We start from the raw sequence: 17,657 nt of genomic DNA, 5'->3' as shown, positions 1-17,657 counted from the left end.
GACGGACGGACGAACGGACGGATGGACGGACAGACAGACAGACAGACAGACAGACAGACAGACAGACAGACAGACAGACAGACAGACAGACAGACAGACAGACAGACAGACAGACAGACTCGAATTTCCTCGTTTAAGTAGCCCGAAATACGACTATCGTCTTCAAAATTCTTCAGGTTTCTTCAAGGCTCGGATCATTACATCTGGTGATTGATTCCGTGTGCGTGCCTACCGACTCCTGTGCGTATGAGCTTACGTTCCGGTATGGGGCCCACATTGCTCTTTTAGGAAATTCGTAGTAAGCACACTTCTCTCAGATAAGTGCACATGGTTCTGGTGTCTAAGCAGCAAAGCAGTATGCATACACGTACTGGGATTCCCGATGTGAGTGCGTGTGTGTTACGGTGGGTGGTTATTTCTGCGCTGAACGGCAACTGCTAACTTTTACGAGAGAGCGTTAGTTGCCGAAATCGATGAAAACCCTCATTGTTGTCTCGTCAAGGAAATAGCCTCCGCTGTAAAGGGTAAATAAACAAGAAAACGTATCTATGATCGGATGGGATTTCAATCCCAGGTCTCAACGGTAGCGGCCCTATGCGCTAGCACTCTACTTTTGCCGCACTTTTTTTATTACATGAAAAACTACCCGTCAAAGATACAAAACAACAGGCCATATATAACAGCAGCGCAATCATTTAACTACTTCAAAATGCGATAATGGTTCATTGGCACATATTTTAAAAGTCAGGCGGGCGCACGCACGCCTCAAGAAGATGCAACCAGTCCGGCGGTGTGTAATTTTGCCGCATAAAATCTATGCACTAGCCCACATTGCGTAAAATTGAAGTTGTCCCTCGAGGTTCCTCCACATATCGGTAAATCATGCGGCACTTCCAGACATTGATTATTCCAATCAACAGAAAAAGTTCGTAGGGCACAGAACAGCTTTTTGTTACTGAAAAGAATCGAATGCTATATGGGGGGATGTTTATATCTTTTTTAAGAGTCCGCTGGAGAAGGTCAAAAAAAAAAAAGCACAGCATCCAGAAACTAAAGCAATTGTCTCAGGCTGGTTGCACAAGCGGCAGTTTAACAGACCAAGGTACAATTATTTCTTTACTATTAAGCCACGTTTTTACAGGCAACGTAGATGTATGCAGCTTTAAAAAAGTTCTTGCAGCAGCCTGAATGCACATGTTCTGCACAGGCTGCAACAGACCACGGTCTAAAACGTTTATGCATCGTTTCTGGTAAATGGGCGTAGGGAATAAACTTTGAAGTACTACGCGCGTCAACTCATTCTTGGAGAGTTTGTACGGGTATACTCTAGTGAAAAATTCAGTGAGAAACTTGAAAGGGTCAGCCATGCGCAAATAAGAAGGGTAAATGAGCACTCACGTGTTATTGAAGAAATAACCTTACAAACGAGTGAACAGCAGTTTTAAAGATGTAGAAACCGGAGGCAAGCTGGTGGACAAGCAATTGCACCAGACGAATGCCACCAGACTTAAACTGGCGGACAAATTTACCCCACGCATTGGCTGCCAGCTGTACTACACGCAGTAGTACCCTACACTCTATGAAGCGCTTGTATCTTATTTCATGCACAGCTAAGGACCTGCATGACATAATTATTTTTTGACACCAAAATAGATTAGAGATTTCAGCGCGCACAAATATCGTGAGCTCGGGCCTCATCCATGCCTGCGTTTTGCGCTTTACAATTTCAAGCGCCGCAGACCAATAAGGCCCACTGTAGCGGTGCTGATGCAGAGGAACCTCAAAGTACTGTATGAATTCTGAACCCCATGCTATGCCCCTAAAGTGTCGCGGCGGCGAACCCCACCAGCCTATCCAAAACCCTCTTGACTTTTCAAATTTTCCTGATCCAGATGCATTACGAATGCGCTGTTAGCGTCAGGACCTGCGAAACACCTTTTTTGTCCAAAGAGCAAAATTCACAGTAATCCGCATAGGCTAAAAAATCTAATTTCATTACTTGAAAAAGAATAGCCACAAATTGTTTCGATTGACGACAGACCACGGGTGGGTGACACGGCAAGACTGTTGTTTATTGGTGCGTGCTCCTTTTTATACCGACCGGTCTGGCCAGAGTTGCCAGACCACATAACGATACATCATCCCTCCTTAGGGTAAACGGCTGTAGTAAACAAGGCAGAAATTGCAAGAAATGCGAACAACAACAAAAAAAGGAATCTACACAATTTGTTTAAAGTCCGTTGTGTATGAAAGCTTCGTTGGCTGGCGTTTGATGCGAGTAGATTTCCGAATCTGCTGTCCCGTGTCATTGCTCGTCCCAGATGCTCCGTCGTTCGTCTGGTCTGCATCTTGCTCGGGTGTTTGGGTTTGCCTCACTCTCGGCCGCTGAACAGTAGTTGCTGTCGGAGCATTGTCGCCAGGTGGTTCCGGCTCTGGATGGTCGGCCCCGCTTGCTGTGGCTGAGTCTGGCTGGTGGACGGTGCTTGGCGGAGGACACTCTTGCGCTGACTGCGGATGCCCTGCCGGAGCAACCTCCCGCGCATTGGCTTCATACTCCTCATCCATGTCTTGCAGCCTGAAGGTTTCCTTTGTTTTGAGGATGTGTTGCCTGTTTCTTCTTAGGCTGCGTCCCTCTTCAGTCTTGAGTAAGTAAGAACGCGGTTCGAGTTGGTCCTGAATGGTGGCTTTGGTCGTCCACCCGAAGTCATCTCGAATGCGCACGGTGTCTCCCTTGGCCAAGACTGGAAGGGAGGTGTAGTCCTTGGGCTTCTGTACATGCTTCTTTACTTGTGCCGAAGGTTGAACAGCAAAGTCCGGTAGGCGTCCTCGTAGCCGCCTCCCCATTAGCAGTTCAGCCGGGCTTTGGCCGCCCTCCAGAGGAGACAGACGATAATTCAGGAGAGCCACCCAGAACGGCTCCCTGGCGTGCTTAGTTTTCTTCAGGAGACGTTTGACGACCTGTACTCCTTTTTCTGCCAGACCATTCGCTCTTGGGAACCTGGGACTGGAAATCACATGTGAGAAGTCGCATAGCCGCGTAAAGTTCCGAAACGCACTGGAGGTGAACTGCGGACCCCCATCAGTGTGTACCTCCAGCGGAATGCCATGCCTTGCAAACATCATTTCAAGTTTTTTTATGACGCTTTCACTCGACGTCTGTGATAGGAGCTCCACTTATGGATAGTTTGAATATGCATCGTACGCTACCAGAAACGAGACCCCCGAGTATTCACAGAGATCTATTCCAACTCTTTCCCAAGGAAAGTCTGGAGGAGGGCTGGTGATGACAGGCTCAGCAGGTTGACGATAAGCAAACTGGCAACACGTGCTGCACTTCCCACTTAACTCTTCAATCTCTTTCTGCATGCCTGGCCAGTACATTAGCACCCGTGCTCTCGCTTTCGCTTTATTGAGCCCGAGATGTCCCTCATGCAAGCGTTGCAACATTTCCTTCCGAAGTTGCCTTGGAACAACCACTTTGCACCCCTGCATTAGTATTCCATCAACACATGACAACTCTGATTTCACTGCGGCGAGTGGACCCGCTATTTCGCCCTGTTCAAGGTTTGTTATGGCTTTCCATAGCTCTTCGTCTTGTTGCGTCGCTGTCTGCAGCTTTCGTTTCATTTTTTCACTTACGAGGCTTGCCAGGACTTGAGCAGCATGCACGCTAACGTCCTCATCCTCGTTTGGCCGAGTATTGTCTTGAGATGGAATTCGGGATAGCGCATCGGCTAGTAGTAGTTGCTTTCCAGGAACGAACTGCAAAGTAATTTCAAAACGCATCAGACGTAAGAAAAATCGCTGCAGCCGAGGAGGCATTTCACCGAGTTCTTTTTTCGCTATCGCCAACAGAGGCTGATGATCAGTTTCTACTGCAGTCTTGGTACCAATAATGAATTCGCCGAACTTTTCGCACCCGAACGTGATTCCAAGCGCTTCCTTTTCTATCTGCGCGTATCGGCTTTCGGTTTCCGTAAGCGCACGCGACGCATAGGCTACTGGCCGCCAGCCGTTATCATGAAACTGCAGCAGCGCGGCTCCTAGCGCATTCCTCGAAGCATCAGTGCTAATCTTGATTTGCTTTTGTGGGTCAAAGACTGTCAAGAGGGGTGCTGACGTTAGCCAAGTGCGAATACCTTCCCATTCTTTCTCGTGAATGTTGCTCCACTCAAAACACGCACTTTCCCGCATTAAACTGCGCAGTGCCGCAGTTTTTTCAGACAAGCAAGGAATGTACTTTCCGAAATAATTTACTGCTCCTAGCATTCTCTTTACTTCCTGCTTTGACGTTGGGGTTGGCATGTTAGCGATACACTGCACGAGTTGTTCGTCCGGCTTGATTCCTTCACTTGAGATTACGTCTCCAAGAAATTTGATTTCTTGCGAGCCAAATATACACTTTTCTGCGTTAAGCGTGAAACCAGCTCTACGTATCGCTGTCAGTGCTGCCCTTAAGCGCTCGTCATGCTCTGTTTTCGTCCTCCCCCACACCAGCACATCGTCTATGTATACTCGCACGCCAGGGGTCCTGTCCAATGCTTCACTTATTTCTCTCTGAAATATTTCGGAGGCAGAACTCAGGCCAAATGGTAGTCTCAGGAATCTATAACGTCCGTACGGGGTGCTGAACGTACAAATTCTTGATGATGCGTCGTCCAACGGTATTTGATAGAACCCCCGATTTGCGTCAAGCTTGCTGAACCACCTGGCCCCAGCTAGCTCTGCCTCGATGTCTTCCCTTCTTGGAAGCTCGTATCGTTCCCGTTTGATGTTTTCGTTTATGTGCCGCGGATCCATGCAAATTCTTATTCCTCCTCCCTTCTTTTCAACAATGACCAGTGGACTCACCCACTCTGCTGGTTCCTCCATCTTCACGATGATTCCCTCAGACTCCATACGCTCCAGTTCCTCGCGCAAAGGGGCCTGTCTCGCGTGTGGCACACGTCGTGCTGGCACTGCTACCGGCTTGGCTCCGTCCTTCATGGTGATCCTGTAAGGACGCTTCACGCAGCCGAGCCCTTTGAACAACTCCGGAAATTCTGCCGTCACCTGTTCTCTCAGACTTGACTGCCTTGAAATGGCGTGGGCGCGTCTGACCAGGCCAAAACACTCGCAGGTTGAAAGTCCCAATAACGCTTGCTTGCCCTTCTTGACTATAAAGAAGGTGACCTGCTGCTCCTTGTTACCCAGACGTAGTGGCAATGAGGCCGTGCCGCAATGCTCAATGACGTTTCCTTCGTAGCTTGTGAGCGTTGTCTTGCTTGGACAAACTTTCGCAGCTACTTTGAGCTTTGCGAAAAGAGACCGGGGCAGCAGGTTCGCTTGCGCACCCGTGTCGACCTTGAATGCCACGACTTCTGTGCCCACTGCTGCATTAATTGTCCAGTCACGACCCGCCGTGCTGGCCACCCCACTGATTTGCACAGCCAGGATTTGGAAGTCATGCGCGGAGTCTTCGCATTCTTCGCTTGCTTCAATGTCTACTTCATTCACCTTTTTCGCTCTGCAGCAAACGGCAAAATGGTTCTGCTTACCGCAGCTTGTGCACGCCTTTTTCCATGCAGGGCACTTCCTGGGTGGGTGGAACCTGTTGCAATAGCTGCATCGTTGGGGGGACGTTTTCCGAGCTTCGTCTCGAGCGCGTTTCTCTACGACGCAGGCCTTCGCTGTTTGTTCGTTGTCCCAAACTTGGTTTTGATTGGCTGCAAGCTCAGCTGCTTTGCAAAAGTCGACGGCTTTGGAGAGGCTCAAATCTTTTTCCTTTAGGAGGCGGGATCTGAGCTTCTTATCTTTCGTCCCACAAACGTGTTGGTCACGCACCATTGAATCTCTCAGGTCTCCAAAGTTGCACGTCTGCGCCGCTATCTGCACGTCCCTCAGGAATTGTTCAAATGTTTCATCTTGCTGCTGCAGGCGGGAGCGGAACACATACCTTTCGTAAGTTTCATTACGCTGAGGCGTGCAGTACTCTTCGAATTTTCCAACGATGACGTCGTAGTCCTCTTGTTCCGCTGGGGCGAGCTGGAATGTGTTGTACACGTCAATGGCCTCCTGGCCCGCGACGTGCAGGAATACAGCAGCTTTTTCCGCACTCGTCTTGCTGTCCTTGCCCGTCGCCTTGAAGTAGAGTTGCATGCGCTGCTTGAACTTCTTCCAATTTTCGGCTGCGTAATCTGAGAGGACGAGTCGGTCGGGGGGCGGAAGCGTTTCCATCTTGTCTTTGCCCTCGCGAAACTGGACGACGAGCACACTGCGCACGCGCCGCTTATCTGCGGCGAGCCACTTCTGGCACCATGTTTCGATTGACGACAGACCACGGGTGGGTGACACGGCAAGACTGTTGTTTATTGGTGCGTGCTCCTTTTTATACCGACCGGTCTGGCCAGAGTTGCCAGACCACACAACGATACACAAATGACGCTCCTTTGTAGCATGCTAATACACAGCGGCTCGAAGTACAAACCAAACAAAACATTGGCCGCGTATCTGCTCCTTTCGTTGCAAATGTCGACAAAAGACGATAGTCTTTGTTGACATTTGCAAGTAAATGCCTCCCTTCGCTTTCCCGCTTACCTCTCATGTTGTTCCTCTTGCGTTGCGCTCATCCCAAGGTAAAGACGCCAAAGGTTTGCTTAAATCCTTAAATCATTTTAAATTTACCGCGTTCAACTGCTCCAGGACGGGTGTCTCGATGCCAACGCTGCCGTACGGCGGAGACGCGCGTGAATCGAGGTGCCCTACTTCAAGGTTTATAGAGCTGCGTTTCCTTACCCCATGTGGTGTCCAAGCAGAACGTGAAACCTACCAGGTAGAACCTTTCGTAACTGTTCCCGGTTGATTTCTTAAAATGGCGTCAAAAGGTATGGTGGCGCGGGCGACAGCAGGCGACGGCGGTGTGAACTTTTTTCTGCAGTTGATAAATTGTTTAATTTCGCAAAAACAAACATGCATAATTTTTTATAAAGGAACACTGCAAATATCACTTCTGTATTAATTTGTTGTCTTATAGTTGCGTAATGTGTTGTTCTTTTTCAACAATGTTGACAAGTATGAACATTACACCGGACGTAGACAGGTAGATATAGCTTTCACTGTATAAGACTATTGCGCAGGCCTTGTTTTACTTTGTCCGGGTGGCTGAATCGAGTCACTGACAGACAGACAGACAGACAGACAGACAGACAGACAGACCAAAATTTTTGGGTTTAAGTAGCCTAAGAAAGACTATCGTCTTTAAAAGGGTGATAACTGGCAACCATGCCGTACCGTAGATTTAATAGGAATAGGACAAAAGAACTCGCGGTTTACGATTAGCCTATCAATAGAGCTTCGGTAGCATAACGATATACCTTTGTATAAAGCGTCCGGAATCCCAGCGGCCTCTAAAACAGCAAAATCATAAAGGGTGGCAAACACTGTCAAATGCTTTTGCCAAGTAAATTTGAAGTGCAACCTGCCCAGCCCAGTCTGTTACAGATTCTAGTACTGAGCGAGCAACACAAATGTTCGTCTGAATACTCCCATCCCGAATCAGACTTGCAATCATGTGCTGCAATTGTGTGCCAGGACTTTCGCGAATATTTGCTAATTAGCATTACACAATGATATCGGTCTGTTGCCACCCACGGTATTGAATGTTTCTGCATTTTTGCTTTTCGGAAGTAAAACAGTAAAACCTATATACAGTTTAGCGGGCATAGCATCGAGTTCATTTGCCATCCTAATTATATTACGTAGGGCGGGTGCTAGAGTATCCGAGAATCTGTGATAAAATTAAGAAGTAAGGCCGTCAGGCCGAGGGGATTTGTGGGTTTTCAGTGCTGAAATGGCCGCCTGAAATCGGTAACACCACCGCTACCAGGGTTTCCACTGAAAAGTTGTTCGTGATGAGAACGAAATTCAACAATGGTGGGGCTAAATGAATAGCACCTGCCACCATACTCTATCTGTACAATAATATTTTTAAGTTCTCATTGCCTTTAATCACCGAATGCACGTCGTGTTGGATGTTCCTGAAGAAATCTGCGTGTTCTGGAACGAATTTGCGCTATCCCAATACTTTTCAGTCATATTTTGCTGCAACTGCAGAGCTTTAATGTTGCGTATTTCTTCGAAAGATTCCTCAGGCTCAACTCTTTCAGTCTGATGCAATTTTATAAATGAAATTCTGACCTCACGTGCGTGAAGTTGCTGCAAAAATGCTGCCCGAGCTGAAGTTTCTACTATTAAATGTCTAATCTCTTGTTGAAAAAGATTTTTGGAAAACAGCGAAACCTGAAAGAGCGAATGTATCTTTTAAGCAAACAGCTGCACTGTGCTGGAAATGTTTATCAGAGAGTACACTGTTGTTAAGTTTTCACACTTTTTAAGGAAGGGGGGGGAGCACGCCAGCCCAGCTGCCCAATCCGAGCATAGACCATGCCGTGACCACTAAATAATAATGTCCTCACAGGATAGTCCCACAGAAGAGGCCACTTTCGTGCATAAATGTTCATTCGGTCCAGGCGGGCACTACAAAAGGGATGAAAGTGTGTACGAGTATAGTGAACAGTGCTTCCTTATGGGGTTCCTACATCAACTAGCCCGTGCTCGCTAACGAGGTCATTGAGTGCCGCAGAGCTAATTAAAGCGTTGATTACCACCAGACCAGTCATTCTCATGTGCACTGTACGGGCAATTAACATCCCCCACCAGTTATACCGCCCTTTAAGTGCGCAGAAAATGAGCCAAACGGAACAAGAAAATCCTCATCTTACTTGTCCTGTTAGGGGCGTACAGACAAATAATGCGCCAAGCAACATCTGAAACGTCAGCACCTCAGCAGACAACACTCTCCGCGTCATTCAGTTTACAAGCATAAATGGTCGCATTAAGGTTTTTACTGGTAAACATGTGCCTACCAGGCAGGCCAACAGAATGACTGACGCAAACACTCTGTTCGAGTAAAAATGGATTGACAGCCACCTGCCTATCCTCATCTGTACTTAGCTTGGTCTCTTGAATGACTGCAATGGTTATAGAATCCGTCTGAAAAAACTGTACGGCCGGAGTCTTTCTTTTTAACCTCTCACATTAATAGAGGCGATTTATATTACTGCAAAGTTGACCATGGTGCTCAGGTGGCTCACAAAACGCTCCCCTCACTGAAAGAAGGGGTCACCCTGCGGACAGTAGTTGTGTTCTACGTTGCCAGCGGTGGAACAAAAGTTATTGTTATTCCTTTCTTCGTGGCACATAGAAACTTCATTTATCGACACTTAATATCCCGAAGGCATCACATAACCGGGATTAGCCGGGAATCAGGAGCTTTGAATGGTTCATCTTCCAGCTTCACAAAATTTACAAAACTGTGAAGGAAAAAGTTGTAGGATAGCGCCTGCTTCGTAACACCTAAACTTAATGGTGAGTGAGTAGTATAGGTACACCCCAGCCGGGCAGAACCCTGATTCTGAGGATGCTTTAGCCTGTGCCAGTAATTTGCGTTGTAATACAAAGAAACGAAAGCGAAGAAAGCGACGCAAACACGGTGTAGGATAAAATACAGCGGCCGAAGATTCTCACCAAAGGCCGACGAACAACAGCGTACGAATAGATGTGAATGCGATGTAGCAGTAAAAAAGTGTTTAACAAGCGTCTCCAGGCGTTCACCGCCCAAACACATAAGCAGACGTAAGTGTTACCAAGACTTTTCTTTCGTTTTTACGAAGGCAGTGTAACGCAAGCAAATTAAAGTAGATGTCCTCCTAAACTAAGCCTAGCAGCAACGGCTGCGAAACGAAACTGCCACAGGCCGTACTGAAACGAGAGGGCCAGCAAAAGCACTCTCAAAAGGGTTAGCACTAGAATCGATTGCGGCCCTGTGATAGGTAAAGTTGAAATTGCGACACTCATTGTACAACAGCCGCCAATCTCCCAAGGAGAGTGGTACAGTGGGGAGTTCGTTATGCCAACCACACGTCATGGGGGTCTTGATTATGTGAGCCTTCATCTCAATAGCTTATGCTAGAACGCAACGGCCAGCACGAGCCACGGCGGACATCTCCCTCACAACTTTTCATGATTTGTGCAGTACATATTAAGGAAAGTACCAAACGATCGTTTCTTCCAAATTGATAGATGGGCAATTGAACAGATGACTGTAGCTACATCTTCTGCGTGCCTTTAAACTGCAGATACTTATTTTTCACTTTTCTCACAGACACGCCTGGACGTATTCTTAAGCCACACGCCAGCGGGAACTTCATACAAAAATATGATTCACATCGGCCAGGTAAGCGCTTATACAGCAACAAAGTTACAAATTGACAAGGCTGGTGTCGTATTCTACTGCCCCATTCTGGTTCAAGTAATCTCTTCTTGGACGCATATTGCAGAGAGCACCTGTCGCTCGATATGAAGATCTTGTTACCACAAAAATCTGTGTGCTGTCCATTTCAGGTACTCAAATCGGGAAGGTTTCGGAAGTATGATTTTGGAGCCCAGCGCAACTTCGCCGTTTATGGACAGGTGAGGACTTGTCAGACCATGGCGCTTTTGTTGTCTTTCGATGAATCATATGCCATGCGACGTCAAAGCAACTACGTAAACTCTCGTATATGATAGTGTACTTAACTTGGGTACTTAAACTACTGACATTTCGTTTTCAAATAGAGATGCTCTTAAAGCAATGAGAATGCAGTTCATTCGTTGGCTTCTTATGCAGGAGTTGAGTTGGCTCGCTGTTGTGTTTTCTATCAGATTGCTTTGAGGCGATTGAGGCAATTCGTGTGAGTCAATTGGCTTATGGTTGAGGCGATGCAAAAAGGGAACTTAACGCTAGTACTAAATTAGTGCAATGCGCTTGTCAACGCGGAATCCTCCAAAATATTTAATTGAAAAAAAAAACCCTCAATTGTTTTTGGGACACTCTAAAGAACGTGTGAAGAATTCGATTTCTTGATGGGCCTAAAAATACTAATGGTTGCTTTCAGAAGAACACGTTTAAGGTTTTTATATACCTGTATTGGTGGAATAGGCATAACTGCCGCATTTTTAATTCTCTCGCAGCCAAAAATGTGGTATACAAGTTTTGAGCTGAAAACTCATTTGTTTTAGGTGCACAATTATTCGGGGAAGTCCCGAGCAATTAATTTAGCCCTTTTTAGTGTTACGCACCATCCTATGGAGATGTATTAATTACACACCCATGACCACTACGAAAGAAGAGCCACAATACTCGCCATACCCATCGACGACAGACACAAGCACTTTTCATGTCTAATTCACAGTCAACAGAAGCAACCATCTACACAGATGGAGCTTTAGGTGAAAATCACCTCCTCATAGCGCCTACTGCCACAAAGTTCAGCCAAACGAGCGCGCAGGGTTTCCCTGAAAACCTACTCATTTGCACTAATGAACAAGAACTGCAAGCCATCCTCCTGGGCGCTCATATGAACGCAGACATTAGAGCTCCCAATACCATCCAGACTTTCCTCCTCACGGACAACCTAGAGGCCATCAAAGCTGTACACAGCCCTCCACGACGACACACTATGCCTTATAAAGAAAAAATAATCGTAAATGTGGAAAACAGAAAATACACACTCGGTATTTTCTTAGATATTCAAAAGGCATTTGATTCAATACATTTTGATGTGCTGTTAAAAATTATCTAGCTGTGCTATTCGTGGGATCGCATTAAAAATTCTGGAGAACTACTTGCATGATCGATATCAAATAGTTGGCATCAAGACATATCTGCTAAAATGAAATTGAAACAAGGTGTCCCGCAAGGACCCCTACTTTGCCCGTTATTATTTCTTGTGTACATAAATGATATTGTTTATATACCAGGTTCTTCTGATATTATTATTATGCAGATGACACGCATATTTTTTCTCATCAAACAGTTTAACATTTCTGGAATCTATTGTGAACGAATATCTGGTGCATCTTTTAAACTGGTTACAACAAAAAAAGCTGCAACTAAATGCCACAAAGACAACCTATATAATTTTCCGCCCAATCAATAAGCCTTTAAATGAAGATATAAATATCAAATACTGTCACGAAGCCAAAGACGACGCAGCTGTCTTGAAGAAACAACAAGTTCATTGGAGCGAACTTGTGCTCCCCTAACAACTCAAAAGAATACAGCGGTGGCGAAGCAGCGGTCAACAAAGTGACTCGCGCAGGCGAGTGTCGTCGAATGGAATGCCGTGGCGTCTGCTCTGCAGGCTTTTATCTTTTGGCGCAAGTGTTTCTCGAACCGTCGTACGGCATAAACATAAATAATGGAAGACGCGCTTCGCTCTAGACAGACATAACAGAGCCGGGCGTGGCCGGGCAGTAAAACAAACAATAAATAAACAAACCCATACATGGTTCGCGGCAATACGAAGGTCATGTTACTGCACCGGTACATTACCAAAAGTTCCTTGGCGTTTGGTCCCAAGACCAGGTAAACTGGTCAGTAGACGTAAATCATTTAGTTACGGCTCTGGCAAGAACAGTTGGAGGCCTTTATAAAATATCCCACTTAATACCGCTATGGTAAAAAGAAACATGTGTTACTCTCTATTCTATTCAAAACAGACGTACAGGATCTTGGTGTGGGGAACAACCTCACAAAATAATTACAAAAAGTTTGTTGCCCTCCAAAAAAGATATTACGGTGTTTTGAAAATTTTCAAGGGGAATTCCATGACCTGCCAACTTCACATTTGTGTACAAAACACTCAATACATAGAGCTGACCAGCTGCATTACTTTAGACTTGCCCAAATGGTACACAAAAGGAAGTTATACGTAGATGGCGACGCAGAAAACCATCACTACTGTGTACGGCGACCAATAAGACGTACATCTAAAACTAGGACAAATTACGGCAAACAATTGGCCACTTATCAAGTACCCCATGTCTTGAACATCCTAGCGGATAATTTAAAATTTAACACTAGTGCAACCGTATTTACGACTGAAACCAAGGTGATGTTTATTGAAAAGGAAGTGAGATATGACGACCACTAGGCGTGTCTCATTCTCAGAAATTTAAACTGTATTGTGTGTAGACGTGATTTTTATAGACATAATGGACAATCCGTCAACAAATGTGCCGTGTTTTATTGTATCTGCTAGTAACAAGTATTGCAGAAAAAAGTTTTCATATATTGTATAACTTGTGATTCTCATTATTGGAAATGTACGATTTTTGGTATTTTTTTAATTCACGTATTTTTTTCCCTCTGTATTGGTGGATGTTATTGCTAAGCACGCATATTTGATTGAAACGTGCCCTCTCTTGTGAACTCCTCTGTTGTGAACTCCAGAGGGTCAGGAGCCCTTGTCAGGCACTCAATGCCTTTAGCTCCTGCCCCGCCAGCAGGCAATGTAACACCGTCTGCTGAAAAATAAAGTTTTCTTCTTTTTCTTCTTCTTATCAAATGAAAGAGCTCTGCAAAAACATTCAGCACGACCATAACATAAATATCCGAGTGCAGGGGATACCTAGCCACAACAGTAACTCCGGAAATGAGGAGGTCCATAGGCTCGCGAGCGAGACAATACTGAACTACCCCTCGGAATCTTCAGAGCCCTCTCTTCCACATAACCATTCAAAAGAAGTCCACAGGAAGACACTGCAAAAACAAAGCAAGAAAGAGGTCAGGTGAACACTCCCCCAACTTCTGCACCCGATACCCCGCAGCATTGCACGAGCTGCACAAGTACGTTTTTCCAAAGCCCGCACTGGTTACGCCCTCACAGAAGACATCTTCACTGGCTGGGGACCCTACCGACAACATCAGAATACTCAGGTTTCACCCCACCGGCTTCTGTGCTGCCTGTGCCAGCAAGATCGACCGACAGTCAGCCACTTACTGTGGCTTCTAAGGTCCCCGGTGGGAACCGCATCTGACATAAGCCCCCTTGCGTCACACCTCTACAGGACAGGTTACACACGAATAATTATGCCTGAAGAACGTGCTGCGTGGATTGTGGTCCTTCGTGAATATGGCTCACCTGGTCAACCCGTAACCGCTAACTCCCGTCCCTATCTCGCCAGCGGGTCACAGTGCTATCCTTGTATATAAATTAATTCATTCATCCATTTATAAATCATAAAATTAATTTTAGGCTTTATTATGCGTAGTGTTTGAGAGCAAATACTGATGCGGTAAAGCTGTGGGTGTAAGAGATATTCCACGTTTTGATGAAAAACGTCTAACTTTGATGGCCTTGTTAGCAAAAGAATTTGTCAGCAAATCCAGACTTTTATGCATATTGGTTTAGTACTCGCCACATGACAAACTCTTCTCGATACCATTACGGTCCTAAAAGGCACTGACGGTTTACACCAAACGTGTTTCTCCTTTCTAAACGTCTTAATTATTCTTTAAAGTTCCCAGGGACACATTCTGAGACATTTTCATGAATCTTTTGCAGGAACCAAAATCTATTTCATAATTTTATATGAATCAGATACACTAAGTGATTTCTAGAAAAAACTAAAGCCCTTTTAACCTCGGAGCGAGTATAATTCGTAAAATCGTTTACTTTTAACAACATCGCCAAGAGTAATACTTACATTGAAAAAAAAAAAAACAGGTTCCGTAATTTATGGCGTCCAAACACTACACGAATTTGTGAGAACTCGTTCAAGCCAGGTGCCGCATATCTAACTTCGTCAGTTGTAAAATTTCTTACAATATACAACAGTTTCGTGGTACCCAGTCGAATAGAGGCGCACAAAATATAATACAGCTTTATTGAACAACAAGATGCTACCGGAGTTATAAAACCGTCAAGTAGGAGCTACAGTTTTTAGTTTGGTTACGGAAAAATTTCTACTCCCGGGATATTTCTTCTGACTCATTCGTATCGGCATGCTGTAGACGTGGCGGGGCGAACTATGTTTTCGCTGACTTGGTGCTCCGTGGAAGCAATCCCGCGGTCGTAATTCTTCCTCACTCTGTCACCCGAACAAAGACCTAAGTCCTTCTAGGGCTGGTCCGGCCCGGCCTGCTTTCTGGAAAGAATGAACAGTTTCTTTCCGCTTACTTGATCGTTGAAATATTCCTGCGCCCTTCTTCATTCCTTTTTACCCAACGGCTGCCCCGCGTCTTCCGAAACGAAAGAACCCATCCGAAACTTTTAGCAGCGCGAGAGGTATTTACGAAGCTGTAAAAATGCGTTCAGACCAGTCCGATATAAGTGCTCATCCAGACACACTGAATAAAAATCCCCGTAGTTCTGACGCTTAATTTTCAGCGTTTGTATGAGTTTCTTTTCGTGTCAAAGCCAAAACAATTTCGTTGTATTACGGCCTAGATTATATTACACCGTACAAAAACACACTAAGAGAGATGCCCGCGTGTTCTCTCATCTCCTTCACCCGAAAAGTAGCATGTCGTTGAACCTCTCCTCGTTTTCATATTTAAGAAAGAGCCCCCTCCGCTTTCTTTCTCCCTCCCTGCCTCCCTCCTTCCCTCCGTCGTATACTTGCTTACTTGTCGGCGTCCTTGCTGGGTCGCTCTTTTGGAATCGTAATTTTCACACTTCGTGCATTCGACCAGTTTCTAAGGCAAGGTCAATGGCAAATTTCTACCTGCTGAGGTGGCTCGGTGGCTGAGGCGTTGTGCTGCTGAGCCCAAGGATGCGGGTTCGATTCCCTGCCACGGCGATCGCTGTCCTGTGGGAGGCGGAAAGCGAAAACGCCCACACGTAGAGATTTCGGGGCACGCTAAAGATACCCTGGTGGTCAAAAATTAATCCGGAGCCCTCCACTGTGGTGTGCGTCATAACCCCGCAGCTGTAGCTTCGGCGCGTAAAACCCCACAATCACAATGGCCAACTCCGTAAGCTCAGGTTTCAGGTGATGTGACAGAAAATGCTTCGAAACTGTGTTCTTAAAAGTGATATGCACTCGTACACACGCTGATCACTATGCTGCGAAGGGAATGAAAGTTCGAATGCGCGAACAATGTTACCTATATCCACTGTGCACAAAAATCCGCGCCGGTTGAAACGTACGCTCTTGCCGCAGGAGTCACCTCCGGACTACGACCTGCGGCAAGTGTCGGCACCCGTAGCGTTGTTCTGGAGCGAAGCGGACACCCTGGTTCCTGCCGAGGACGTAGCCTTGTTGCGCAAGGAAATTCCGAACGTGGTGTTGGACTTCCGGGTCGCCGACATTCGCTTCAGCCACCAGGAGTTCGCCATTGGCATTACCGCCAAGGAAGCCCTCTACAACACCTTAGTGGATACTTTGATACGCTTCTCGCCGCAATAAGCAGACGGAGTGCTTGCTTTTAAACGTACGAGCCACATTTCTTCTCCCACCTTGAGCGGGGCTTAGCTGGGTGTCTGGAAGATCTTCAAAGCGATACTTCCACGCAACCTTGTGATTTTCTTATAAGGATCGTGGCTGAGAGCGAAAAGACTATATTGGTACTTACTCAGCACGAGTTGATACTGTTCGTGCATAGCATACCAAATTCGTTGTGCAGTAGCCTTAGTAACTACGTAGTACCTAACTACATCACGTGTTTCCCAATCCGAAACAATCTTGACGTTTTCGTCGTGCCTGTTCGTGGTTTCGCATTTTGACCTGCTTTGTACTTGCCAAAGACTAGACGATTTTTGCGCCTTTGCTTGCAACTAACGGCCCACGGTAACTTCTTTTTTTATTCATTTTTGTGCATTCTTAAAAAACCGCGCCAATTAAAATGCTGCAGCAACATTAACGACATGGGCATTCATCGTAGCCCGTTAGAATCGCTGTGATAGGTTATTGACTTGCAACAGGGTGGTACAGAGTTTCTACGGCATTCTTTATGGTGGCAGGCGGTCAAGGTGCTGCTTTTGTTACTCCGTTGCTCTTTTTGTTCTGTCTTTTCCTTCCTTCGTGGATAGCATTAGCACTCAATGATGATTGTTGGGAGGAGATGATAATTTAATTGTTAGCATAAACCGTTCACGTTATTTATACTTCTACATGCCGATCTCGACTTTACAGTTTGTTTCAGTTACTTGTATTGTGCCTACGTCGGTAGGATGGGGTCGTCCTTTTGACCACATAAATATTTCGTTAACTACTAATTATATGACTCCAGTCTCAGCGTACCGACAGTGCGGTAACACGCTTGATAGAACGCCTTGTGGACCTTTCGCGGCATGTAATTCGTGGCCTCACACCGAGTCAATTCTTCGAAGTGTTGGAACTGTGACAGGTTTCAAACAGTTTCTCTGAGCAACTGAATAGATGGACGAGCGCACATTTAACGATGTTGCGTAAAAAAAGAACATTTATTCTCCAAGGAACATTATCGTATATTTGAAAATAAAGAGCCGCCAAAACAACTTGCCACTGGTGTGATTGCTCTACAAAGTGTGCACCTGTCTTGGCGCTAGTGATGACACCATGCTGACGGGCACCCAGACACGTTACAGCGCTCCATGCACGGCTAAATTCTTCACCCGTGATTTCGATTTTTCAATTTGGGTGCAGAAGTACATCGAAGTAGGCATGTTGTGAACGTTGGTTTTGAATCTCGGCTGAAGAGCGCAGCCAGTGCTTTGATTTTGGTGTTTGTCAGGTGAGCGTGCTCCATTTCAGCGATGTAATTTGTGTCCGTGCTGGACAACGTCTTTTTATTCGGGGTATGTTCGGGGTAA

At 45.9% G+C, this 17,657-nt stretch overlaps 2 protein-coding genes across 3 annotated transcripts in view; one reads left to right on the top strand and one right to left on the bottom strand.

The window, feature by feature from the left end:
* Positions 1-17,342, top strand: part of LOC144145946 (gastric triacylglycerol lipase-like) — a 44,112-nt gene extending 26,770 nt beyond the window's left edge. For both annotated transcript variants that reach the window (XM_077677815.1, XM_077677816.1), the window contains exons 8-10: positions 10,202-10,273; positions 10,441-10,509; positions 16,027-17,342. In XM_077677815.1, coding sequence (XP_077533941.1) covers positions 10,202-10,273; positions 10,441-10,509; positions 16,027-16,272 — 387 coding nt within the window. In that variant the 3' untranslated portion in view covers positions 16,273-17,342. The remainder of the gene's footprint in view (positions 1-10,201; positions 10,274-10,440; positions 10,510-16,026) is intronic.
* On the bottom strand, positions 2,063-5,793 carry LOC144145947 (uncharacterized). The gene is made up of 3 exons (XM_077677818.1): positions 4,852-5,793; positions 3,640-3,762; positions 2,063-3,004 (listed from the first exon to the last, which is right to left on the bottom strand). The coding sequence occupies exons 2-3, from the start codon at positions 3,729-3,731 to the stop codon at positions 2,218-2,220; spliced, it is 879 nt and encodes a 292-aa protein (XP_077533944.1). The 5' UTR covers positions 3,732-3,762; positions 4,852-5,793; the 3' UTR covers positions 2,063-2,217.
* Positions 17,343-17,657: the final 315 nt, after the last annotated feature.

The sequence above is a fragment of the Haemaphysalis longicornis genome, unplaced genomic scaffold (assembly GCF_048455015.1).
Source record: "Haemaphysalis longicornis isolate Haplotype H1 unplaced genomic scaffold, Haemaphysalis longicornis Haplotype H1 scaffold_7, whole genome shotgun sequence".
NCBI classification, from domain to species: Eukaryota; Metazoa; Arthropoda; class Arachnida; order Ixodida; family Ixodidae; genus Haemaphysalis; species Haemaphysalis longicornis.
Note: the sequence above shows the minus strand (reverse complement) of the source record. Positions and strands in the feature narration are given on the sequence as shown.

Bases quoted from the DNA above. Each gene is read 5' to 3' on its own strand.
- LOC144145947 (XM_077677818.1), bottom strand. From the start codon at position 3,731: ATGCGCTATCCCGAATTCCATCTCAAGACAATACTCGGCCAAACGAGG. The intron at 3,005-3,639 runs GTAAGTGAAAAA...TGTGATTTCCAG, and splicing joins CTCAAGTCCTGGCAAGCCTC to TCCCAGGTTCCCAAGAGCGA.